At 39.3% G+C, this 22,909-nt stretch overlaps 2 protein-coding genes across 2 annotated transcripts in view; one reads left to right on the top strand and one right to left on the bottom strand.

The window, feature by feature from the left end:
• The window catches only part of SEMA4D (semaphorin 4D), a 43,570-nt gene extending 27,947 nt beyond the window's left edge, over window positions 1-15,623 (top strand). The window contains exons 15-18 of the mRNA XM_031059071.1: window positions 674-880; window positions 12,074-12,283; window positions 14,905-15,002; window positions 15,504-15,623. Coding sequence (XP_030914931.1) covers window positions 674-880; window positions 12,074-12,283; window positions 14,905-15,002; window positions 15,504-15,533 — 545 coding nt within the window. The 3' untranslated portion in view covers window positions 15,534-15,623. The remainder of the gene's footprint in view (window positions 1-673; window positions 881-12,073; window positions 12,284-14,904; window positions 15,003-15,503) is intronic.
• Window positions 15,624-17,694: 2,071 nt separating this feature from the next.
• SECISBP2 (SECIS binding protein 2) overlaps window positions 17,695-22,909 on the bottom strand; it is a 25,274-nt gene continuing 20,059 nt past the window's right edge. Inside the window, exons 14-17 of the mRNA XM_031059061.1 lie at window positions 21,698-22,016; window positions 20,822-20,976; window positions 20,173-20,374; window positions 17,695-19,429 (exon numbers count right to left, since the gene is read on the bottom strand). Of these exons, the coding sequence (XP_030914921.1) occupies window positions 19,320-19,429; window positions 20,173-20,374; window positions 20,822-20,976; window positions 21,698-22,016 (786 nt within the window). The 3' untranslated portion in view covers window positions 17,695-19,319. The remainder of the gene's footprint in view (window positions 19,430-20,172; window positions 20,375-20,821; window positions 20,977-21,697; window positions 22,017-22,909) is intronic.

Here is a 22,909-nt window from a genome sequence, read left to right as displayed (position 1 = left end):
TGAAAGTGTGCATTTGTTCTCAGCCTGGCTCCCAGCAGCACTGTTTGTCTGTAAAAGCATTTTATGTGTGCAGTACAGTCCTGAAGAATTGTTCCTCTCACTGCTTCGTTCTGTAAATATTGCTAGAAGTAGAATACATTTTAACAGTAAATAGCAGTATGCCTGGGCTGCTTTTCTGTGTTGAACCTTCATGCAAACATAATTTAGAGCATCTTAGTGTAAACAGTTTATATTTTATAAGATTCAGTTTGGTTTTATTTTTCTATTTTTAATTATGTACATATAACAGAATAAATATTAAAATAAATTGTATTACATCTTGGCTTTTCTGAAATGTGACACAGTGACACAGTGCTTTCCATTTGGCAAGTACTAATGTTCCTTGTGATTTCCTTGGGGGGAATGTAAAAACTATGTAATTAATTTGAAGCAGCCTCTCGGCTTCAACTGAATGGGTTGTAACCCAGAGTGGGGAGGTGGGAAGGATGGCAGAAAAACAGCGTGGGAGAAGGAGGAAAGTGCTCTTCTCCAGAGGCCTAGGGACACTTCATCTTACTACCTTTCTAAAACTCATTTGTCTTTTTGCATTATTTCTTCATTGTGTGATGTATTTCTTGCAACTTCTTTCCTTAGTACCCTTTTACTTTCTTTTCTGTCCTCTTCTGTCACACAGCCTCATCTCCTATACCTTTCCCTCCTACTGGTACCTCCTTTTTGTCCTGTGTGGGAAGTGATTCACCTCCTTCACCCACCAGTACCCAGCCTGATGTTTGGTCTAGCAAAGACCCCGTAAAGGTCATGTTGTTGCCACCTTTCCTAAGTGACCAGGCACAGCATGTTAGTGTCCGGGGACCCTTCCACCTCTTCTGCCAAGCCACAGGTAAGTTGGAGGACCCCTGTATAAGCCAGCACTTTCTGCATTAAAGGTTTAGCTATATCACCATGTACTGTATGAATCTTACTTTTGTGATGTTTTGAGGGGCGGGGGGGGGGAAACAAGAACGCAGAGAGGCAGTATCAGGATGCCAACATGCATCAGGATGCTGACGTGCTCCTACCAAGAATAAGTCACTGCGAGTCCGTGCTGTATCATGGAGGCTCTGATTTCAGCAATCCACTTTAATGTGTTGATCAGCAGTTGATTTTATTTGGCTCACTTGCATGCTGAAGGAATTCAGTGAATCAGGATTGCATATGGATGTTTAGCAGCCAGATATTTTCATTGTCAGTGTGTATGCAGTTTAAAAAATGCGCTTCTGTTGAATTTGAACTTAGCATATTTTGTGGACTAGGTCAGTCATTCCTTTTTCCATTTTATTTCAAGTGGTGAAGTACATACAGTAATAACTTCCATTTTATAGCAGATAATATTATCTGAGGTGTACAGGAGGACAAAGCTATTTTTTTCATTGCAATTCAGCTTTTTTTCCCAGTTTTTGTTTAGATTGTTACAAATTACAATTTGTAATTGCTGGTTTAAACTAAGTATGATTTAATGGATCAAAACAGGTCTTCATATGTAACCTTATTCTTTAAAAGAAGAAAGTATATGGATTGAATATAAAAAGTAGTGTTGTTCCATATTGGCATCTCTGTTAGTGTTACGTGGAAGCAGATCAAAATGCTTAAGTCTTTATTAGCATAGATCTTAACAGAGGCGCTATTTGTATTTCCATGGCTAAAAGGAACAACAGTGGGATGAAGGCTCATTCATAGACTAGAATCATTCAGCTTGAAAAGCACTTCTCAGCAGTAGTTTGTTCACTTTTGCGATAGGCAGTTTGGAAACTTGGTAGTCCACTATGAAAAAAAAAAGTTAAATAGCACAGAAGATTTAAACAGTTTGATAATTGTGCTACAGACTTAGGCTTCATTTTAGAATTACTTTTTTTTAATCCAGCAGTGCCCATCTTAACATGATGCTGATGCTGCTCCTAAAAATTGTCAGTAATTGTATTTGCCTTAGTAATCAATTTAGGAAGGAAGGCGCAGTGTCCTAAAGTCAGCATGTGGGCTCCATTCCTCGGGAGGTGTAGGGGTGAATACTGGAAGAAACTCTTAACAACCACCTGAAATCCAAGGGATACAGTAATGCCACAGGGTGGGGTCAAGGTGACCCAGCTATGGAAGTGCTTCTAATGCCTGTCGAAGCAGGGAAGGACTGGACTTTGTATTATGGATAGAGTTTTTGCTCCCTTTGGGAAGCAAGGCAATTGGCTGACATATCACACTCTTCTCTTGCCCAGAATTAACAATTTCAGTATCTTGATTTAAAAAACAAAGAAACCAGCAAATGCAGACCGGCACACGGAACTGGTGCAAATATTTGCATCTTTCTGGGTCCTGCACGTGAGGATATATGAATTCATCCTGGGTGGGGGTGGCTAAACAATTGCTTTTGCAAGGAAGGTCTCTCTTTGGATTTGTTAAAAGTTGTTCAATGTCAGTTGATATTTCTTTATATTAACATAGCTTTAGCGGAACATGATTTCTCTCAGTTATGAATAAAAGGTAAAATGTGTTTGCAAGGAGCAAAAGGGTTAAATAAGACTGGCAGAGAGTTAAACCTTGTGCCTGGTTGTCTGCAAGGAAGGATATGGCATCAGTAATTGTATGATGCAAATACATAGATTGCCACATCATCCAGTAAAAACCTCAAAGCTTACTTTTAATTAAGTTTCTAACTTAATTGTTATTTTATCAGAATTGCTGAATCTCTTCCTTTTTTTAATTGTAAATATCTGTTTCAAGCTGTCTGGAAACTCAGCAGGAGTTGGTGAGTTATTTTGCTTGTCTCTTACTCATCCCACATGTTTTAACCTGAAAACTCGCCTGAGGATAAGACTTTACAACCTTGTAACTGGCTCATTTCCATAAGGTAAAGTTAAGTGGATAAGCACGAACAGCACTAGTGGCAAACTGCTGTATTTTTTCTGAAAAATAAGTTTTTTCAAGCATGGCATACTCCTGCTCTTCTGGAAAAGGGAGGAATAAATCTCCCTTGGCAAATTTGCTCCCGGTTTGTCTCCCAGTGTGTCTCACATTTCTCCAGAGACCTGTCTGCCATATGTGTGTGGGCAAACATTAGATTTCCTGCATACTTTCTCTAATATAAATTTTCTCTCCCATTACAGAATTTTAAAAACTTTTAAAGGCAGTTCAGGCAAGTTTCAGATAAATTGAACAAAATACTGCAGATCCTTGAAATAAAAAACAAGAAAAAGTCCTTCACAACTGCTGTAAATTGTCTCAATAATCTGCTTGCTGTTCAGCAGAACTACTCTGGTTCAGGGGAGAGACAGTGAGTCGCTGATGTACACACCTGCTGTATAATTTCTCTGGTGTGCTCTGCTGGAATTAGGTATAGTAGGAACAGGTTTCTTGCAGAGTTTTGGTTCTGCCTGAAGATGTTTTACTGGCACCTCCTCCCCCAGCTTTAGAGTAGTATCTCCATGTCTGTAATTTCACAGACAAAACTAAAATACAGTGAGTGTGCTGTGCAATAGTTTAAATGCTTTTATAATCAAACACTGAAGAACCCTGTGCTTCACCTGCAGGTCAAGCCTCTCTGTGTCCATACTGTCAAGATGACTCCCTCCCTTGATTCATCTGTAGCTGGAGATTTTACATATTGGATTGTTTTCATTCTTGACAAAAAAAAAGAAAAACAAAACCAGTAGTGTTGACATAAAAGTTCTCTGAACTTGGAAATACACTTTCAAGGAGTTCCTGTTTCATGGAGTCGCTGAGATGGGTATCTGGTAACAGGTACAATGCCTGTTCCCTGTGGTTATGCTATTTTGGGAGTACAAGAAAGTTTCCCACATCTGTGGAGGAAAAGATCCGTAACTTGCAAGAGTCAGAATTGCAAGTAGATCACTGGAGATTCCACTTTGGTGGAGCCTGAAGTTGCACTGAAAGACATGCAGGAGGGCGGGGGATTTTTTTTTTCCTCAGGAGGAGGAGGTCACCTGTCAGAGACTGACTTACCCATGGAAATGAGTAATTCTTTCTTGGGAGAGGTTTTTTTTGCATCATTTGCATGATTGCATCAGCCATGGTGCCCTGGGGTGGTCTGGTCTGGTGTAGAGCTCAGTCAGGAGAGGCATGGAGGTGTGCAGCAGCCAGAGCAGAATGAGGCTGCCTAGGAATGTTCTTCGTGCTGGACAAAGTGTCCAGAGTGACAAATGACAGCATTTAAATTACAGCATATCACTATCTTACAATTGACTTTACTTGGGTTGTTGTTCTCTGTTCTTAGAAGAACACCAATATCAAATAGCAATTTTTCATGCACTTGTGTTTTATAACCAGTTGAAGTTGGTAAGTGGCTCTTAATTACAGCTTTGGAGAGATACGATGTTAGTTTTTGAAATGTGAGAATGGTTCAATTGGTAGCCTTGAAAGGAAGAGCTCTGCATCTTCCAGGACAAATCAATCCACTGCACAAATATTTCAACACTTAAGAAAATTTTCAAAATTTTATGCAGTGTATTTTGAGATTTGAGCAATGATGCTTTCTTGAAGCAATACCCATGACTGTAGTCTGTGTGCTTAATAAGTGGCTGGTTTAACTTCCTGTGGGTAAGTTTGCACCTTGTTAAACAATTTCATAGCCCACGTTATTAATTGTCGCCTCAACAGACCTGTTATCACATGCTATTTGACTTAATTTCACTGTATTTGGCTAGTTATCTCATAGCCATTAATTTGTAATTTTGTGGTTTTGTACCTCTTTTTTTCAATTATTTTTGCACTGATTATACATTGCTTAACAACACCGTGGCACTATCAGACCTTTCCTGTGTTCAGATCTCTGACATGCCATGTTTATTATTATTTAGGATGCATTTGGAGAACCAATTGAAAAATTAAGATGGTTCCTTTAATACGTGACAGAAAAGGACTTGAAAGTTATATAAAATTGGGTAAATATTGCCAATCTGTTTTGCATAAAACTCACAGACATTAAACACACCTTTGTTACTTGAGATTGTGATATCTTAGGAGTGTAATTTTCTTACGACAATGCTGGTGTTTCTTTTTTCAGACATGGGGCCTGCTGGGACCCTCCTAGCTAAGTCTGCATGCAAAACCAACAGCATTAAACACCTTTGTAAGTGCTGTGGTTACCTGAGCTCTGATGTGAGCTTTATAGTGATTTCTGTAATAAAATTTAAGATTAATTATTATTAGTGACATGGATGATGCATTCTTAAATTCTGGCACTAGCATCAGATTTTGAAACATTTTTGTAAAAATTTCCTTTGCTGTGCAGTTTAATGTGAAAAGACTGTGGTCACAGTATGAAATACCTGGAAAGGTGTGCAACAAGAATTCCTTTTTGGGTTTTTTTTTGGGGGGTTTTTTGGTTGTTTTTTTGTTTGTTTGTTTGTTTGTTTGTTTTTAATTGCTTTTGGGATTATTTTTTGTTGTTGTTTGGTTAGTTGTTTTGTTTTAACTTTATATTAGTTTTCCAGCAAAGACTAGAATAAGTTCAGCATCAAAATAATTTAAGCATAAGGCAAATTAAAAAGTATCAGGCATCAAATTGAAAAAGGGGAGAGCAAGAAAAAAAATAAGTGGAACCAAAAGCATCTTGTTATTTTTTCCTCAGAAGATTTCATTAATTTGTTGTTTTCCTACATTTCACAGTGTGCAGCTGATTACACTCATACAGGTTTTTCCTGCAGAATGGGTAATAAGGTGCAGTTGGGAAACATCTAGTGTGGCTTTTCGTAGTTTATAAATGGTCAAAACATAAAGAAAGACCCTAAAGTACCTTGGGAGATTCAGTCCCCTTAGGACTAGCAGCTGCAGCCTGCAGCGGTCCCTGCTGTTGCACACCTTGTGGTCCCTTGTGGCTGCACACCAGTTGGTGTTTTGTGCGCTCAGCACTCACTCTTGCAGGCTGCATCTTGTGTCAGCACAGGGCTTGGGGAAACAGAGCCCTTGCATAGTTTTCAGAGGTTTCCACTGGTAAAAAAACCAGTTTTTCACCAGTTTTTACCCTCGCACAGTTTGAATAAGCCACCCTTTTGAGAGAGCAACTTGTCAAGGATTCTGTTGAGGCCAAGGCAAAGAGCTGGTGCCTCCGTGCAGAAGTAGCTCTGTGAAGCAGCACCTTTGCTATTCAGTTGTGTATTTCAGCTTTTCAGCTTGCTTGGGGACTGGGTGCTGCATGGGCTGTCAGCAGAGACGAACTGCCTGGGTCACAAAATGGCAGTATTCTCCTTTTGAATTTAATGTACACAATTCTGGGAGACTGCGAGGGAGCAGAATCTGCACCAGCTTTTGTGGTGTGACTAGGTATGTATAAAAGGAGAGGCTTGCTTCACACTGGGGGCTTTGAGAGCCGAATGCCTCTTGGGATGTCTTCTTTCGGGAGGGGGATTCACTTAGGTGTGTATTTTCTTCTCTGTACCATTTGTCTGCAGAAGTTTACCTGACCTCCCAGTTTAGTCTTTCTTTTTTTGCAGTTCAGCATAAATATTTCAGCTTTTTCACCCTGCTAATGTGGAACTCTTGATTCAGTAATGTCTCAGCTTGAAGCAGTACCCTGGTAATAACTGCTACACCCTGGCCATGATTGAGCAGCTGTATTTCCCAGCCCTGCCCAGTGAGATGTGATGGGTTTGAATCTGCACCATAACCACAATTTTACGCTGTTTTCCTCAGAATATCTTGTTACCCCCTGCCAGCCAGGATTGCAGCCTGACTACCACATACACTTGTTTTTCTACCCCATGAGAGCTACAGCCTGTATACTTGTAATTAGTAATCCATTGGTGTGATAAACTGACTACTAATTTAGACCAAAGCTGTCATCTTTTTTAAACTATTTCAGCAGAAACTGCTACCGGACCTGTCTTAGCATATTGTGTGCATTGTCCCCACAGTGGAGATGAAAATCTCATTTCCATCTCTTCAGTTATCTTCCTGCTAGATTTACCTGTCAGACAAAGCAAAAGCAGTAGTTTGTGTTCTCTGGAGAACAGAAGTGATCTTTGGAGAGCATGTTACTCCCTAAAATATGTTCTCCAATTTTCTTCACTTTATTTTAAAACTTAATATAGTGGCCTTGTTAACTGATAGGATGGCAAAAAATAATTGGGCAAATGCAAAGTGCCAGGGGAAGTTTGGCTGGACATCAGGAAAAGGTTCTTCACAGAAAGAGTGATTGGGCATTGGAATAGGCTGCCAGGGAGGTGGTAGAGTCATCATCCTTGGAAGTGTTTAAGGAAAGACTGGATGTGGCACTTAGTGCTGTGCTCTAGTTGATAAGGGGGGTGTTAGGTTATAGGTTGGACTTGAGGATCTCTAAGGGCTTTCCCAACATAGTTAATTCTGTGATACTGTGAAAGCAGAACCTTTTGTTTGTTTCTTTCTTTGTTTTTTGTGACAGTCCCTGGTTCTAGCTTACTAGCGCTTCATCAGATTTTTTTTCCCACAATTATCTAGGTTCCAATTGCAAAACCTTTGTATGGACACTCTCAGTGAGCATCCAGATAAATGCATGAACAGTTACAAATTGTGTTTTTCTCTAATGGGGCAGTCAGCTGTGTTGCCGACCTGCTTTTAAATTCCACTCTGAGAAGATGGATGCCATGTCCTGCTTGCACCTACATGGGCTCTGCACCACATTTAGTGACTGGTTGCTGCTTCCAGCTCTTACGTGGTTCACGTTCCATAGGAAGCACTTCCTGCTTTTCATCTGCCATAATTAGGCTGCATCAGCTTGTGGTGATGATGTTACACAAAGGGATGCGTAATTTAATGAAGCACCAGGTGTCTGAAGGACCTCATGCATTCTTCAGTATGAAATACTTGGTATTGGAAGTAAAATTCTTTGGCATTTTAGGGAGGTCTGTTTCCTTGGCTTCTTATTGGCTTTTTTTCCACTGCTGTCAAGCTTGTCTTCTAGAATGAATTGCCCTGATTTAACAATCAAACACCAACCAATGAAAGTACAAAAAAAAATACACCCCTGTTTATAGGGGGTACAGGCTATGTAACTTGCACTCTATTTTCAGAAAACTGCTAAGATGCTTGTCTCAATTCAAAGATTTTTTCCGCCCACTTTTCTGATCACCTTCCCTCTGATGGCTTCATTTCATACTGATTTATTATTTTGGTGTCTTATCAGCAGCAATGACTCAGACTCCTACAACTCAAGAAGCTGTGACCAGCCCTAAATCTTTCATTCACATACTGAGTACTGCTGGTGGTAATGTTTCATGTTAATGATTGACTAAGCTCTTCCTGGGCTAACTGATGTCTGTTTTAAAAAAAACCTTCCTGCATCCAGATTATAGTGCCTTTTTAAAACTTAATCCCTGCTCCAGATGAGAGCTTCCTGTATGATCTTGGTTTTCAGAAATCTGGGATGTTTGCTTTGGTAGAATTCAGCAAAGCTGCAAGCTTGATAACAAGCATTAAATCCAGATGCCGTTTTTAATCTGATGCACGTGGTGAGCTTTGAAAGAGGTTTTGATGTGTATTGGGTTATACAAAGGAGGTTTTTTGTAAACCTGAACTTCCCATCCCTGTGGATAGCCTCTGGTAGCAGTTCTTTGTCTAGATTATAGGAATTTGTGTAAAAGACTTTTTGTTACCCTGGTAGAATTTCTCTCTGGGATACCTGTCAGTTATCTTCTCTGGATTTTAATTTGCTGTCAACTTGCAGAAATTATTAGCTGGAGTGTAGGCTTTCTGATGGCTCCTGCTTTTGTACTAATTCCCCTGTCTTGGAAGTGTTTTCATGAATATAGGGAGTCTTGTTCAAATGCTACCCTTCTAGTTTCAAATGCTACCCTTTAGAAATTAGGGAGACCTTGTGCTGAACCACCACCAGGGGTAGTACTGCTCAGGTTTTATAAGGCAGCTTCACTGGGCTGCTTTTGAAATGTCTCCGCACTCTCTGACATGGCAGCGCTTGGCACAAGGAGCCAGCTTGGCCAGTGCTCATTCTTGCTCCCCCTGCCTTATGTCACTGAGCTCTGCTTAATCCATAATCTACTTCTTTTAAATTAGTGTTTCCAAGCTGTCTTGAAAACCATATGTCTATTAGGATGTGATGCTTATATGACAAATGCTTAATTTAGTCCAGCTTAGCAGGGTGCATCCCCATGCTGCTCTGAATCTGTATCTGTATACTTTAGCTCTTTCAGTCTGGTTTTATTTACTTAATTCTTTTAACCTTAGGTCACATTTACACCAATAACCTAGTGAATGCAGTCAGACTGTGGGTAGAAGATTACAAGCAGTTGCAGTGGTTTGATTTTCTGTGCTAAGAATGGTGGTTGAATTTTTTGTCTCATGGAAAATATTGAGAAAAAGTCATCTGGGTATTAAATATGTGGTTTTTGTAACCCAGCCTGACTAGACATATGTCAGAGAACCCATTGTGCTGGCAGAAAATACAAGGGCCATTACTACTCTGGCCATTACTGCCTGGGAATTATCATTTCATTCAAACTACTGAAAACAGAGAAAATGAAATCTCTGTGGGAAAGAAGCAAACACTTCCACAGTCACTGCAAATTTTGAAGGCCTTATGCAAAGAAAAGGGTAGTTCAGATAATGCCACGAAGTTTCTTGTAGTTTTGTTCGATAACTGTTAATTCCCCTTCTAAAATCATCAAGGTGGTGAAGTTGATTTTATTTAATCATGTGTAACTAGTGTAGTTTATTGAAGCAATGTTTTTGAAGTTAACTGTTTGAAATGTATTTCATGGCTGCTTAGACATAGTTACTTGTGTACCTGTCCTGGTGTGCTGTTTAATTCTCTGCTTGAATATTATGTTTTAATAAAATGACTTTCTTAAAATCTTTCAAGCATTCCTAACATGGATGGCAAAGTAAGTAGATCAGGTCAGAAACTTGTATTTTAAAGGTTGCACTAGACATGTAAAAACATTTGTATTATAATGACAGTAAAAAAAAAAGAGCAGAGTATATGTTTTTATTATTTTCCTTTATCTTCAAAAATTATTTCCCTAACCATTACATTGGAGTCTGAATTTCTCACCACAGAGTTGTAGAAAACTTGCATTTAACAAATGTGATTCAAAATTTTTGCAGATGAAACTGTGTCACAGTGTATTTTTTGTATTGATCCATCCTGAAAATGAAATCAAAGTAGAGAAGGTAATTGCCTGAAAGTTGGAAACAAGCTGCACTGAAACAGGATCAGGAAAATCCTGAGTACTGCTTGCATCTAAATTTTGCTGTCAACCAGTGTAAGTGGGGATGAGTATGTATCTTTGGGGATTTCCAGTGCTTCTAACTGCACAGAAAAACAACAGAAGGGTAAAATTGCCTAGCTACACTTTATAAGAGGCTAATCTGAACCAAGACAGCTTGCAAAATTTCATATATAAGGAAATTGCTGCATTTTAACCTCTTGGTGAAATGTGGATGTAAGCTGAAATTTTGGCAATTTTCCAGCACAATTGGGGTCTTCAGTACTAGAAAATAGAGCAGGTTCTCTGGTGTGAATAGTACATTTTAAGTTTAGGGAAGTGTCTTGCACTAAACATGCTGCTTCCTTGCATGGCTCTAAAATAACACTTAGAGATTTGATTTTTTGCTGTGCTTGCACTTACCATTCCTGCCATTTGTCCAAATTCCAACTTCAGATTTAGGTTACTGAATAATTTGTCCCTGATTCCAGACTTCCCATGAACTTAGTGACATGTAACCTATCTGCTGTTAACTGTAAAATGAGTGCAAACATCCATAAAACACATTAGGGGGGAAAGAAAAGGGGTATGTGCTAGACCAGCTGTTTTCAGTCCAGTGTGTGCTTGCCCTTTCTGCTTTGTTAGAGCTGCTGACAGCTCTTCAGACTGTGCCACTTCCCTCAGAGAAACTCTACAATGCTTTATCTAGATCCTGTCCTCTATCATTCACACTTACCCTTACTGCTAATTTATGTGTTCATATTTGTGGGAGATTTGGAAGTAAGACTTAGGAGATAAGAATTTGCCATGATCTCCTTTTTACACAATGTAAAAATGTCTACTGTCTACAAATACGTAATATGTACACAAATGTAAAAACTATTTGAGTTTTTTTTCTGTATCATTATCATAAACTTAATGACAGAATTGTATTTTTCTAGGGAAAAAATGCCACATCAACTTGCAATATGAAGTGCTCACAGTAAAAGCCATAGTAGGCTCTGTCAAGACATTTGCAGCCATAGTTAATTTTCTTTTTACCCCAAATTTCTCTTCACATCTTCTCTTGCTAAGGCTAGTCTGGATCCTCGGCCCAGAGGGAGAAATAGTCATGTTTTAAACATAAGAATTACCAAGTTCTTAGCTTGGCCCAGATGTCTGTATTTTAAATGGAACGGTTCTGATGCTGCCAAGTGCACTTCAGCCAACCTTGCTAGCTAGTTTTCTGGGAACAGCTGTTCTGTCCTCCAGGCTACTGTCAATCTCTGATTTAGTCAAATGTTGCCCTTGCAGGTTAAGACAAAGAATAGTAACAAAGCTAAAAAATTCGATTGCTCTTTGTTGTTGATCCAAGGTTCTTTCAAGCTCTGTCTTGCTTAAGTGCCTGCTGTGACTACTGGTTCTGTGCTTTTTCCAGTTCTTCCTCTTTCATTACTACTTCCAGTATCTTTGACGCACGAGTTCTTGAACTTTTCCCCTCCTGGCCTTTTTTCCAAATCCTGCGAGGCATGTCTCAGGTGGTTTCAGCTTTGATCCAGGACCTAGGCTGGGCAGCAGTAGGCAGTGTGTCCTTGTGCTACAGGAGCTGGCACAGGCAGATGGTGCTGGTGTTCATCACTGGCTCTTATTGCGTGTGCTAAGTTCCCCGTTGTGAGAATCCACACAGAATTCCTCAATACAAACCCACATCTTTGGCTTGAACCTAAATTTCCCGTGCTAGCTCCTCTCAATCCTAGGTTTTTTGTACCCAGAATTTCAGCTGAAGAAACCTAAGAAACATTTCAATCAACCATTTATGTTTTTGAGCCTAATCTTGACGTGATGGGGTTTGTATTCTTTTTAAAGACTCATCTTCTATTTTCTTACAGAATAACCTGACATTTTCACAGGTCCGGATAACTCCTACTTTGTCTGGAGGAAGAATGGACAAAAGATGAAGGCATGCATCACGGAGCAATCTCACACGCTGCTTGATGGCAGAGTGCATGTTCTCAGTTGGGTGAAAGATTCAGTATCAGAAAACACAGAATACAGATGTTCATTCATCTCAAAAGTTGGGAACACAACATCAGAAGTGCTGATCACAGTGGAAGATAAAGGTACGCTTGTTTTGAGAGCAGGTTTGGCCCGACCCTGATATGAGTAAAGCTCTGTAATATTCACCCAGAAAATGTGCATACCTAAAGATGGTAACTTTTGCCTACTCTATTAATATGCACTTCATTTAAAACCAAAGCCTGATAAATTAATTCAAAAAAACTGAAAATCAGATGAGTAATGGAGAGCTACAAATAAGTACTCTGATAGAATTCTACAGGGTAATGTAGAAAAATTCTTTAATTTATAAGGACTTAAGGAAGTCATATGGTAAAGAGAAGCCCCCACTATGCTGGATTTTTAAAATTGCATGATTTGTAAACCACTTATGGTTTGGATTGGGCAAAGTCATTCCCTCTGCTCCATTTGGACACTAGCTAGGCAGGAGGGCAGTTAGGTAACTTCAGCAGCTGCAGGGTTTTGGGGTGTCAAGACTGCCTGCTGCAATGAGCTCTTGAGACCTTACACAGGTGTAGAGAAGGTCTGAATAGCCTTGAAGAAGACAGCAGGAGCAATGAATATGATACAGCAGGGATTTTCTTGGCAAGATGCAGGAAAAAATAGGAAGCTAGTTAATACCAAATGTGAGTCTGTTGAGGAAGGCTCAATGCTTCTTTTTTCAACGACAGAGAAAAGCCATGCAATCAATCCAGTTACTTTGAAGTCTGTCTCAGAAGCAGAATTAAGAGCATCTCAACCAAACCCCTGTAAATGTAAACCAGACAGAGGGGCTCTCACTGTGCTGTAAAAACATACAACTGTTGCTACTGTCCCAAAAGATAAATAGAAAATATGTCACCATCAGTCTTACATTCTGCAAAAAAAGCCAGCAAATAGACCAAGATGAGTCACATAGCTCTTTTAAAATTATCAGTGTAAGGAAGTATAAGGAACTCTTGAGTGACATGACGTGGTGTCTACAGACGGTCGAAGGACCAGACCCAGCCACAGTGGGTTTAGCAGGGGCAGGTCCTGCCTGACTGACCGACCTGGTCTCCTTTTATGACTAGGTGACTCGCCTGGTGGATGCAGGAAAGGCTGTGGATGTTGTACCTGGACTTCAGCAAGGCCTTTGACACTGTCTCCCAGAGCACACTCCTGGGAAAGCTGGCAGCCAATGGCTTGGAAAAGACCACTTCTTGCTGGGTTAGGAACTGGCTGGATGGCCGGGCCCAGAGAGTGCTGGTGAATGGTGCTGCATCCAGCTGGTGGCTGCTCACCAGGGGTGTCCCTCAGGGGTCTGTGCTGGGACCAGTTCTGTTCAATATTTTTACTGATGACATGGATGAGGGTGTTGAGTCTTTCATTAACAACCTCAGGATGATACCAAGTTAGTGGGGGAGTGTTGATCTGTTGGACAACAGGAGAGCTCTGCAGAGGGGCATGGACAGACTGGATTGATGGGCCAAATCCAGCAATATGAGGCTAGACAAGACCAAGTTCTGGGCCTTGGACCAAGTCCAAGTGTTGTGGCCACACTTTGGCCACAATAACCCCCTGCAGTGTTATAGGCTGGGATCAGAGTGGCTGGACAGTGCCCAGGCAGAAAGGGACCTGGGAGTGCTGGTGACAGCAGGTTGAACATGAGCCAGCAGTGTGCCCTTGTGGCCAAGAAGGCCAATGGCATCCTGGCCTTTGTCAGCAGCAGTGTGGCCAGCAGGAGCAGGGCAGTGATGGTACCTGATACTCAGCACTGGTGAGGCCTCACCTTGGATTCTGTGTCTGGTTCTGGGCCCCTCAGTTTAGGAAGATGATGGAGCGTGAGGTTGAGATGCTTGGAATATGTCCAGAGAAGGACAACAAGGTTGGTGAAGGGTCTGGAGCACAAGTCCTATAGCTGAGGGTGCTGGGGCTGTTTAGCCTGAGAGAAAAGGAGGCTCAGAGGAGACCTCATCACTCTCTTAGAACCGCCTGGAAGGAAGGTATAGCCAGGTGGGAGGTCAGTCTCTTCTCCCAGGTCAAGAGGATACAGGCTTATGCTGTGCCAGAGGAGGTTTAGGTTGGACACTAGGAGGAATTTCTTCACAGAAAGGACAATTAAACATAGGAGTAGGCCGCCCAGGGAAGTGGTGGAGTCACTGTCCCTGGAGGTGTTTAAGGGAAGATTGGATGTGGCACTGGGTGCCATGGTCTGGTTGACAAGGATTTGATCATTGACAAGGATTTTAGAAGGTTAGATTTGATGATCTCAGAGGTCTTTTCCTGATTGATTCTGAGGTCCTGTGATTACTGAAAAATGGAGAATACTAACTGAACATGTCCATCACGTTAACTGGTCCTCTCCCAACATGTCACTCTTCTCCCCAGGCTTATGATCTACCTGGAGCATTCCTGTGCTTGTTAGACGGGTTTGAACTATTAATTTGTACATCCTACCTTCTAGATCTCAAATCACAGCTAATGGCACTAAACCCCTTTACTCTGGAGGCTATTAAGTTTGCTGCACAGTGTAAGAGACATAACCATTTAAACAAAACTTACTGCCAAATAACATGATGTAGAACAAAATGAAGGATGGTGGTTCCTTCTAGCCCCATTCCTGCAGGACAGGCAGTCCTGGATCTGATCACGTACTGACTTCTGCCATTATATGGTTATGCAGTCATCCTGTTTCCATTCTCAGATAGTACTGGTCAGGATGCATGGACCAAAGAATTTGACACCTGGAGAAGTGCCATCAGTGAACATGACAAGATGATGCAAAACTGGAGGAAAACGTGGGTAAGACTTTTATAGACTGTCTCTTGCACTTCCTGAACTGCATGTACTTATATAACAAAATGATCAGTGTTCCTGTACACACCATCATTCCTGACCCACTCAGCAGTAAAGTCTATGTATGACATTTATTGCAGTTGTGTCAGCTTATTCCTTCAGTCCACTAACCAAGTGCTCATCAGTCAGTAGTTCTGTTCCTGCCCAACACAGTACATCTGTGTATACTGAATGGAGTAGATAAATTTCATCGCATCTGTAGACTAACTGGATTGCAGAGACTACTGGACTTCATAAATGGTACTGTCCATAAAAGCTGACCTTTTTTATTTTTAAAAGAAGTCAATACCCATCTCTTAATATTTTTTTCCAACAGCTAGAAGATCACTTTTGAAAACCTTAGACATTATGTGCTTGCTGCCTGTGGAACAGTTAGTATAGGCAACCTTAAGCCCCATTTTCATTTTTAGAGTGGTATTAACACATAATTCTAAAATTTTTCTTCAGGAGACCTGCAACAAGAGAAACAGCCTCTAATGGACAAAGGAATTAACAGGCTAGAAGGAGAAACATATGCAAGTTAAGAGTACCTGTTACTCTTATTATTATAGCATTTGGAGATGTCTTTTCAAGTGTTAGTGCTGACATTAAGACCGATATTCAGGAGAATCACCTCAAGCATGAAGTGGAAGGGGATATTCTTACTGCACCAAAGCTAAGTTACATGGTACAACAGAGGCCACCTATCCCAACTCTGCTATTCTTATGTCAGCTATTTTAGCTTAATAAAGAACAAAAGTAGTCTCAGCAAGATTTGTGCTGTTCAAAGAATGTGATATGTTGTTTTCTGTTTTGAGTTCATTAAGCCAAACAGATAATTTTGGGCTTGAGGATCTTGACATTAGATTTAGAAATTAGGACGTGGATCACATTTATTTAAAGGCATTTCAACTTGTACACTTATTTTTCTTTTACTATGTTTACCCTTATGGTGCCAGTGTTTTGAAAAGCATTCCTTTCTAGTGTCAGCAAGCTCATTTGTTTAAAGATATTTCCTTTGGTAATTGTGCTGGGTTTTAGTTAATTTTCTTCACAGTGGTTGGTGTGAGAATGTTTTGGATTTGTGCTGAACACAGGGTTGATAACGGAGAGATGTTTTTGTTATTGCTGAGCAGGGCTTGCACAGAACCAAGGCCTTTTCTGCTTTTTGCACTGCCACAATGGCAAAGAAGTTGGGGGTGCATGGGAGGCTGGGAGGAGACACAGCCAGGACAGGTGACCCAAACTGACCAAAGGGATATTGCAGACCATGTGGCATCATGCTCAGTACATAAAGGCAGGGGGACACATTTGAGTGATGTCATTTGTATTCCCAAGTAACCATTATGTGTGATAGGCCCTGCTCTCCTGGAAATGGATGAACACCTGCCTGCCCATGGGAAGCACTGAATGAATTGTTTTGCTTTGCCTGTGTGCATAGTTTTTGCTTTTTCTATTCAACTGTCATCATGTCAACCCATGGTTTTCTGGCTTTTACCCTTCTGATTTTCTCCCACTGTGAGAGGCTGGGTGGTGCTGGCTGAGCTTAAACCATAACTGTAATAAAGTTTCTATACCAAATAAAGAAGTTCTGACTAATGCTTAAAATACAGATAGAATACAAAGTATGCAAGAAGACTCTTTAGTTTTAGCAAATTCTTCTTCTATATTTGAGATAATGTAGCTTAAAAATTCTATGAATTCAAAGACCATTCCCTATGATGATCAAGTGTGATGATCAGACTGATAATGTGAGGACCTACACTATCCACAGTAAAAGCGTTCTACTGCATTACTGCTCAGTTTGTCCTTCTGCACCTAAGAAACAAAAGTCTGATGTATATATTACATTTTCTCTATTATCTGCTCAATCAACAATCTGGAAGCAAGTAAGACGCTCCCTAATAATCAGTCAGCTCAGGGGGAGAGCTGCTTCGAGCAGTATCAGAAAGCTTCATACTTCTCCCTAAGTTCTCTCCTAACTGGTAAGATTTAAATCAGAGTGTTTCTGACATTAAAGAAACCATTCTCTTCATGCTAAGACTTGAATGATCCTTTTTTTTTTCAGTATCAGACCACCTTGTCACACATGCAGGGTGAAAACTCATTTTTTTCCTACTTTTCTGAACCATTTTCCCTGTTTTTCACATAGGCATTTCATTAATGCTGATGCAGACTTCCAACACCAGCAGAGTTAATTTTTTCTCATTTGTTCTCATAATTTTTTTGCTCTCAGGACAACTATAAATAGACTTTTCTTGAATTGTTTCTCCTCCATTTGTTGAACCGATTTGGAGCACACTTAGTTCTCTGCTCCAAAGTTTAGTTCTGTGGAGTGAGTGGGAATACAAAGTAAGACAGGGGTCAGGGTTATGGATGATGTAGTTAAGCTTTGCTTTGTTTCTGCAGGAAATTACTGCAAGTAGTAAAAAGTTGCCAAATTTTTTGTTTAGCTCAATTTTATGGGGAGAAAAAAAAAGAAAAAAAAGAAAAATCTCTGTGCCAGCATTAGTAACACTGGCTGTGACACCTTATAGTAAATTTTTTTATACCCTCTAAGAACTAGAAATAAGTCCCTAAGCTTGTGAACATGTAATGTTTCTGAAGTTTTATGCTCTTCTAGAGTAAGACAAAATAGAAAACATGGTCAAAACACAAATTTCTTTACCCAAACTTCTTTACCAAGTGATCCTTATTCCATGCAATGACTGGGTTTATCAGTTCCAGAATTTTAGATGTGTATCCAAGTGGCACAGGTACAAATGAATAATTCACAACTTACCTTTGCATCAAGGGTATATGCTGGCCAAAAGCATGTTTTGTCATTGGGGCCTTTCACCCCCAATTTCCATTTAAGATTAGAAGGAACTAATACAAAAAAGATCATCATCATAACTAGTGCATTTCAAGATAAGGCCAGCTCCCCTTGTCAATGTTCTTTCCCAAAAGTTTCAGGTAGAACATTTCAGGTATCACTAAATTCCTGTAAGACAAGCTTACTTAAGTCACAAGCATTCTTTATAGAATCAATATATTGTAACAGATTTTATACAATTTATTGACTACAAAACTGTTTGCATTTCAAAATTACTTGAATTTTTTTATATCACTTCTATCATCACAAGGCAGCTACTTTCCAAAGTATTGCACTGCAAATGTTCAGTATGGTGAAGCACTTGCAGAAACACCTCAGAGATGCTGAGCAGCATATGGCATCTGTATCACCTTTCAGAAAAGCTGACACAAGTTATATGTGCATCCCTTCAATTACTTTCTTTAGGCCTGTCCTCAAAAACCAGTGTGTATATAGGCCATTCCCACTAAGGTGCTCCACCACTACTATAAGCACATTTCGTTTTTACAATTTTATTTCCTATAGGATACAAACTTCATTTCTTATAAATTTTTCTATTTAGATACAAACTGGGATTGCTCAAAAACTCATAGATGTATATACCAACACACCCCAAACTGAAGGAATGAGGAGTCTCAGCAAGGAGAAAGTACAGATAAGCAGGCTAGCACATTTGCTGCCCTGCAATATCCTTTAACTTCAAAGCAGGATGTATGATAAAGTAGTCTCACTAGCAAGAGAAACATCAAATTTATAAAAAGTCTAAACAGAGCACATTCACTTAAGGAATTTCAGACCCTTGTAGTCTGTACTATCTCCTTCACACCTGATGTATGATCCCCAAAGAACAACACAGAAGAGCCAACTAGAACTCTGTCTTCATGGCCTTCCTTAATTAGTTTACATCAAGCTACCTGCCTCAAATTAATTTGTTGCTGGCTAGAATAAAGTGACATCAATAGCAGCCCGCCCTTCTGAGCAGACTTATTTAGAAGAAAAACTAAGAACAAACCCACAATCAAACAACAGCTGAAGTTTTTTATGCAGGAGTTAAAAATTAAGGGCAACTCCCCTTCTGGCTCAAGGAATCTCTTCCAGAAGAAAATTATTTTTCTATCAGATTCTTTTGGTAAATTCTACCTCAAGAAATCAATGCTAGTCCATATAATCATTAAAGTATGCTAAGCCAGTTAAAGTGGTTTGGGGTTACAACAATTTGGTGTTGTCATCTGCTATAATAATCAGAGAAACACACACAACATAAAAACATTAACCAGTGCCTCATGTGCTCCAGTGTACATTTTGCTTTAAGGGATTCAGAACAGTTTGCTTAGCTAACTTCAGGTATTTCTTTAGATTATGTTATTTTTCTACCTTCTTCCTAGGGATCTAACAGAAAAAAATAAAACCCAATAGAGCTGGATCTGGATTTACTGATGGTCTTCCAAATTCAGTATTGCCATGTCAGCAGTTGCACTCTTTTCCAATTCTAGTGCGTATGGGTTATATTCTTCTTCAAGTTTTCTCTTCCAGACTTTAACTAGGGAATATTGGAAAAAAAAAAGAAAAAACAACAACCAACATGTTACCATATAATACTTGAGGAAAAACTTAAAATGAAAAGTCAACCCTGATTTTTTACTTCCCCTTCAAAATAAGTGCTGAGATCAGCTGACACAAAGGCATGCTGGCATTTACCTTATGCAACATCAGATGACACACAAAAGAACAACTTAAGAGTGATGGGGTCCACCGATCTCCTTGTGTCCAACACTCTACTCAAGTAAGGCTAACCCTGAAGGTGGTTCCAACTTTAAAAAAACAGTAAGTTTTTAAAACTTTCTATCTGCAATACATTGCATTGTCTGTTGAATTAAGAGCAGAGCTGGAGGAAAATGTTTCTACAAAGGAGGGCTTGTGGACAGGAAGATGCATCACAAATAGGCTTCAATACAGAAGTTACTCTACCATAGTCATAGAGTATGGACATCCACAATTAATCTTAAAAGGATTTTTTAAACAAATAGAAATGTAAGTAGGAGCTCTGCTAAGCCTCCTTGAGCAAAGCAATGTGTACTGCCTGCCATTTGTGGATTTCAGGGAGGAACTTTCTTTAATACTTTTCAGTAAAAACTTCAGATTTACAAAAAACCCCAAGAATTCACCCCCACCTTCCCTCCTTACTAATGACTACAGTATATGTCATTTGCTTCAGTGAAAATCACAGATCTGATGAACATTATGAATGAAAATGGAACTAAATGCAAGTCAGTTAATACTTACTGTAATTTGGTACATCCTCATCTGAGTCCTTGGAAGATGTTTTACAAGTTTCTAACAAGCCATTTTTTTCAGATTCAGGAGTTAAGATGCTGGGTTGGGTTTCTCTTAGTCCTGCTTTAGCTTCTTCCTCTAAAGCTGCTATCATATCTTTGTAGGCCTTCCTAGCCTCTGTTGTCAGCTGTACCATTCTATGAAAATGATCCTATGGCAATGTAAAATACAAGAGTTTAAATAATGCAGTAAGTTTTAACATCTCCTTAAAAAACTAATGAGTATTCCTTATTCAGAATGTGAGGGTTCATGTATAAAAGTTGAGCAGCTTAGTATGTATGAAGACATGAAAGACACAGCATTTATCAGGATTTATAAAAACAACAGTTCTCTTGGAAAAAATTATTGAGGGAGATAAAGAGGAAGAGGATGTCAGAAAAAGGCAGCAAGAGTAATTTGTTTTAACAGTGCTGACTGCCTGTACTTCTAAAATCAGTTTTTCATACAAGCTATGTATATGACCTGTGATGAAGAGTCTAAGTTTGCAAAAGCAAAACAAATAAAAAAACCCTTAAAAATCACAGTATTTTCATCTCCTCTTCCAAGTGAAAAGTGAAGCTTTTTGAACAAACACAGGAAGTGACTTATGTCAGCTTACCTGAGCCCCATCATAACTGAAAATTCCCACCACACTCACAGGCACTGCTTTGTTCACACAGCGGCCCAGGGCCTTGCGATTTAGGGCAAAAACAAATGGGATATTCTGCTCACAGGCACAATCAATAATGTTGTGTAGGGTCTCGTCCAGCCCACCTGCAGCAGACAACACAATCAGGCTGATTGGAGCTAAAGAACCATACTGTTAACAGATGGCAAAAAAGATCCCAAGATTATGGGTGCATTCTGAAACTGCATCTTATAGGAAAAAACAGAGATCACAACAGTAAAGTTGAATATCCATTTTTAAAGGACAACTTGACATTTTTTCTTAATTCTTAGTTAGCATTAATTTTAGACTGCTTCTATTCCACGTTTTACTATATATGTAGTACAGTCTAATCTAGTATCAAAAACCACCCAGCTGCTAAGGAATTCTTTTAATGACATCAATTACAACAATTACAATAACTTAATGCCAATAATGATAACTTTTAGGAAACTATCACTAGTGATTTATTGTCAGTCCGTGTTCTAAAAGAGATTGATACAGTGGACACCTTGTGATGGCAGAGCTGGCATCAGCAGCCTTTGGATCGTCTCAGCTGTGTGGCGCAATTTTTTGTGCAGCAGCACAGCAAATCAGTAACTAAAGATCCTAATCTCAGGTAACTTCTCCCACCCCAGATAGTCTTGACTCACTGACAGTTCAGCTGCACAGCAGTAAACAATCTGAGCAAGGAAGGCAACTTTATATGGCTGGCTTTCAAATGATATTCAAATAAATTCCTCCAATAATAATATTGCTGTCAATATACTGAACCTTCTTTTTTGCATTTCTTTTATTAAACAGATTTTTTTTTTGTTAAGAACTTACCCTTTGACTGAATCTTTTCACAGTTAGGAGAGATGATGACACACTTCAGTTTTTTCAGCTTCAGATGTTTCAGGACTTCCCTAAGACCCATAACAAGCCTGCGTTTTATCTTGGCCTTTACTGGGTCTTTCTGATACAAGCGATCTTGGAAACGAACCAGTTCTTTTAAGAGATCTGTCACACAACTGTCAACTTCTTTACTAAGTACCTGGCTGCAGTAACTGGAAGAAAGGAGCAATAAAATGGTTACATTCACTAAAATTACAAATATGTAACACTTAAATCTGTAATACATTAAATATACATTTAAAATTCTATTCTATGTCTCTGTATCTTTTTCTGTTTCTACTCCAAACACGCTTGTTATACACACAAAACCAACCAAAAATTTACTATTTTTAGTGTCTGAAAACTTGAGAGGAAGAAGTTTTGTTCCTTGTGTTACCTGGCTTCCTAATCAAACTATATTAAAAATACATATATACATGTACAATGAACCTATCCATCTGTATCTATATACAGATATATATTATTCCAAGAAATAGGTATGCACATATATTTTTCTAGTGAAGCATTTTTCTGAGTGCATTTATTTTGACATATATAAATTAAAGTACAAGCAACCAAAGTACAAAATTCTGACTTATTTCTGTAAGTTCAAGGCTATGTGTACCAAACATGGAAAACTGTATCATCTGTTTTCCCTTTTCACTTATCTGACTATGGCTTTGTGATGTTCATAAGGAAAGGATACAAAACAATGTAATTCACTCTCCTAATACACTCTGGGGAAGATCAGGATTAAAAACTATTTCACCCCACCCCACTTTTACACAAAGATTTTTCCGGTGAAGAAGGGTAACAAAAAGAAAAACTAAAGATGCATCAGCTGCATTGTCAACAGAAAGATTTGCCAGTGGCAAATTTGCATAAGATAAAGAGATCACAACATCTATCCTGAATCTTAGAGATACAATTATTTCTGTATTTTATTTAGGTTTCAAGAATTTTTACTTACTATTTCCTATTTGTTTCCCTAAGTCTTGAAGACAGATCTACTGGAACACTAAAAAACCTGATCTAAAAATAATCTAAGCTTTGCTGAATGCTCGACATTCTGTAAACTGAGTTGTCCTTCACATAGTCAACCCAAACTGTGCTCTCAATAAAACACTGTTACATAGGCACAAATGAAGCAATTTTTTTTGCAAT

This window comes from Geospiza fortis, unplaced genomic scaffold (assembly GCF_000277835.1).
Source record: "Geospiza fortis unplaced genomic scaffold, GeoFor_1.0 scaffold167, whole genome shotgun sequence".
Classification (NCBI taxonomy): Eukaryota; Metazoa; Chordata; class Aves; order Passeriformes; family Thraupidae; genus Geospiza; species Geospiza fortis.
Note: the sequence above shows the minus strand (reverse complement) of the source record. Positions and strands in the feature narration are given on the sequence as shown.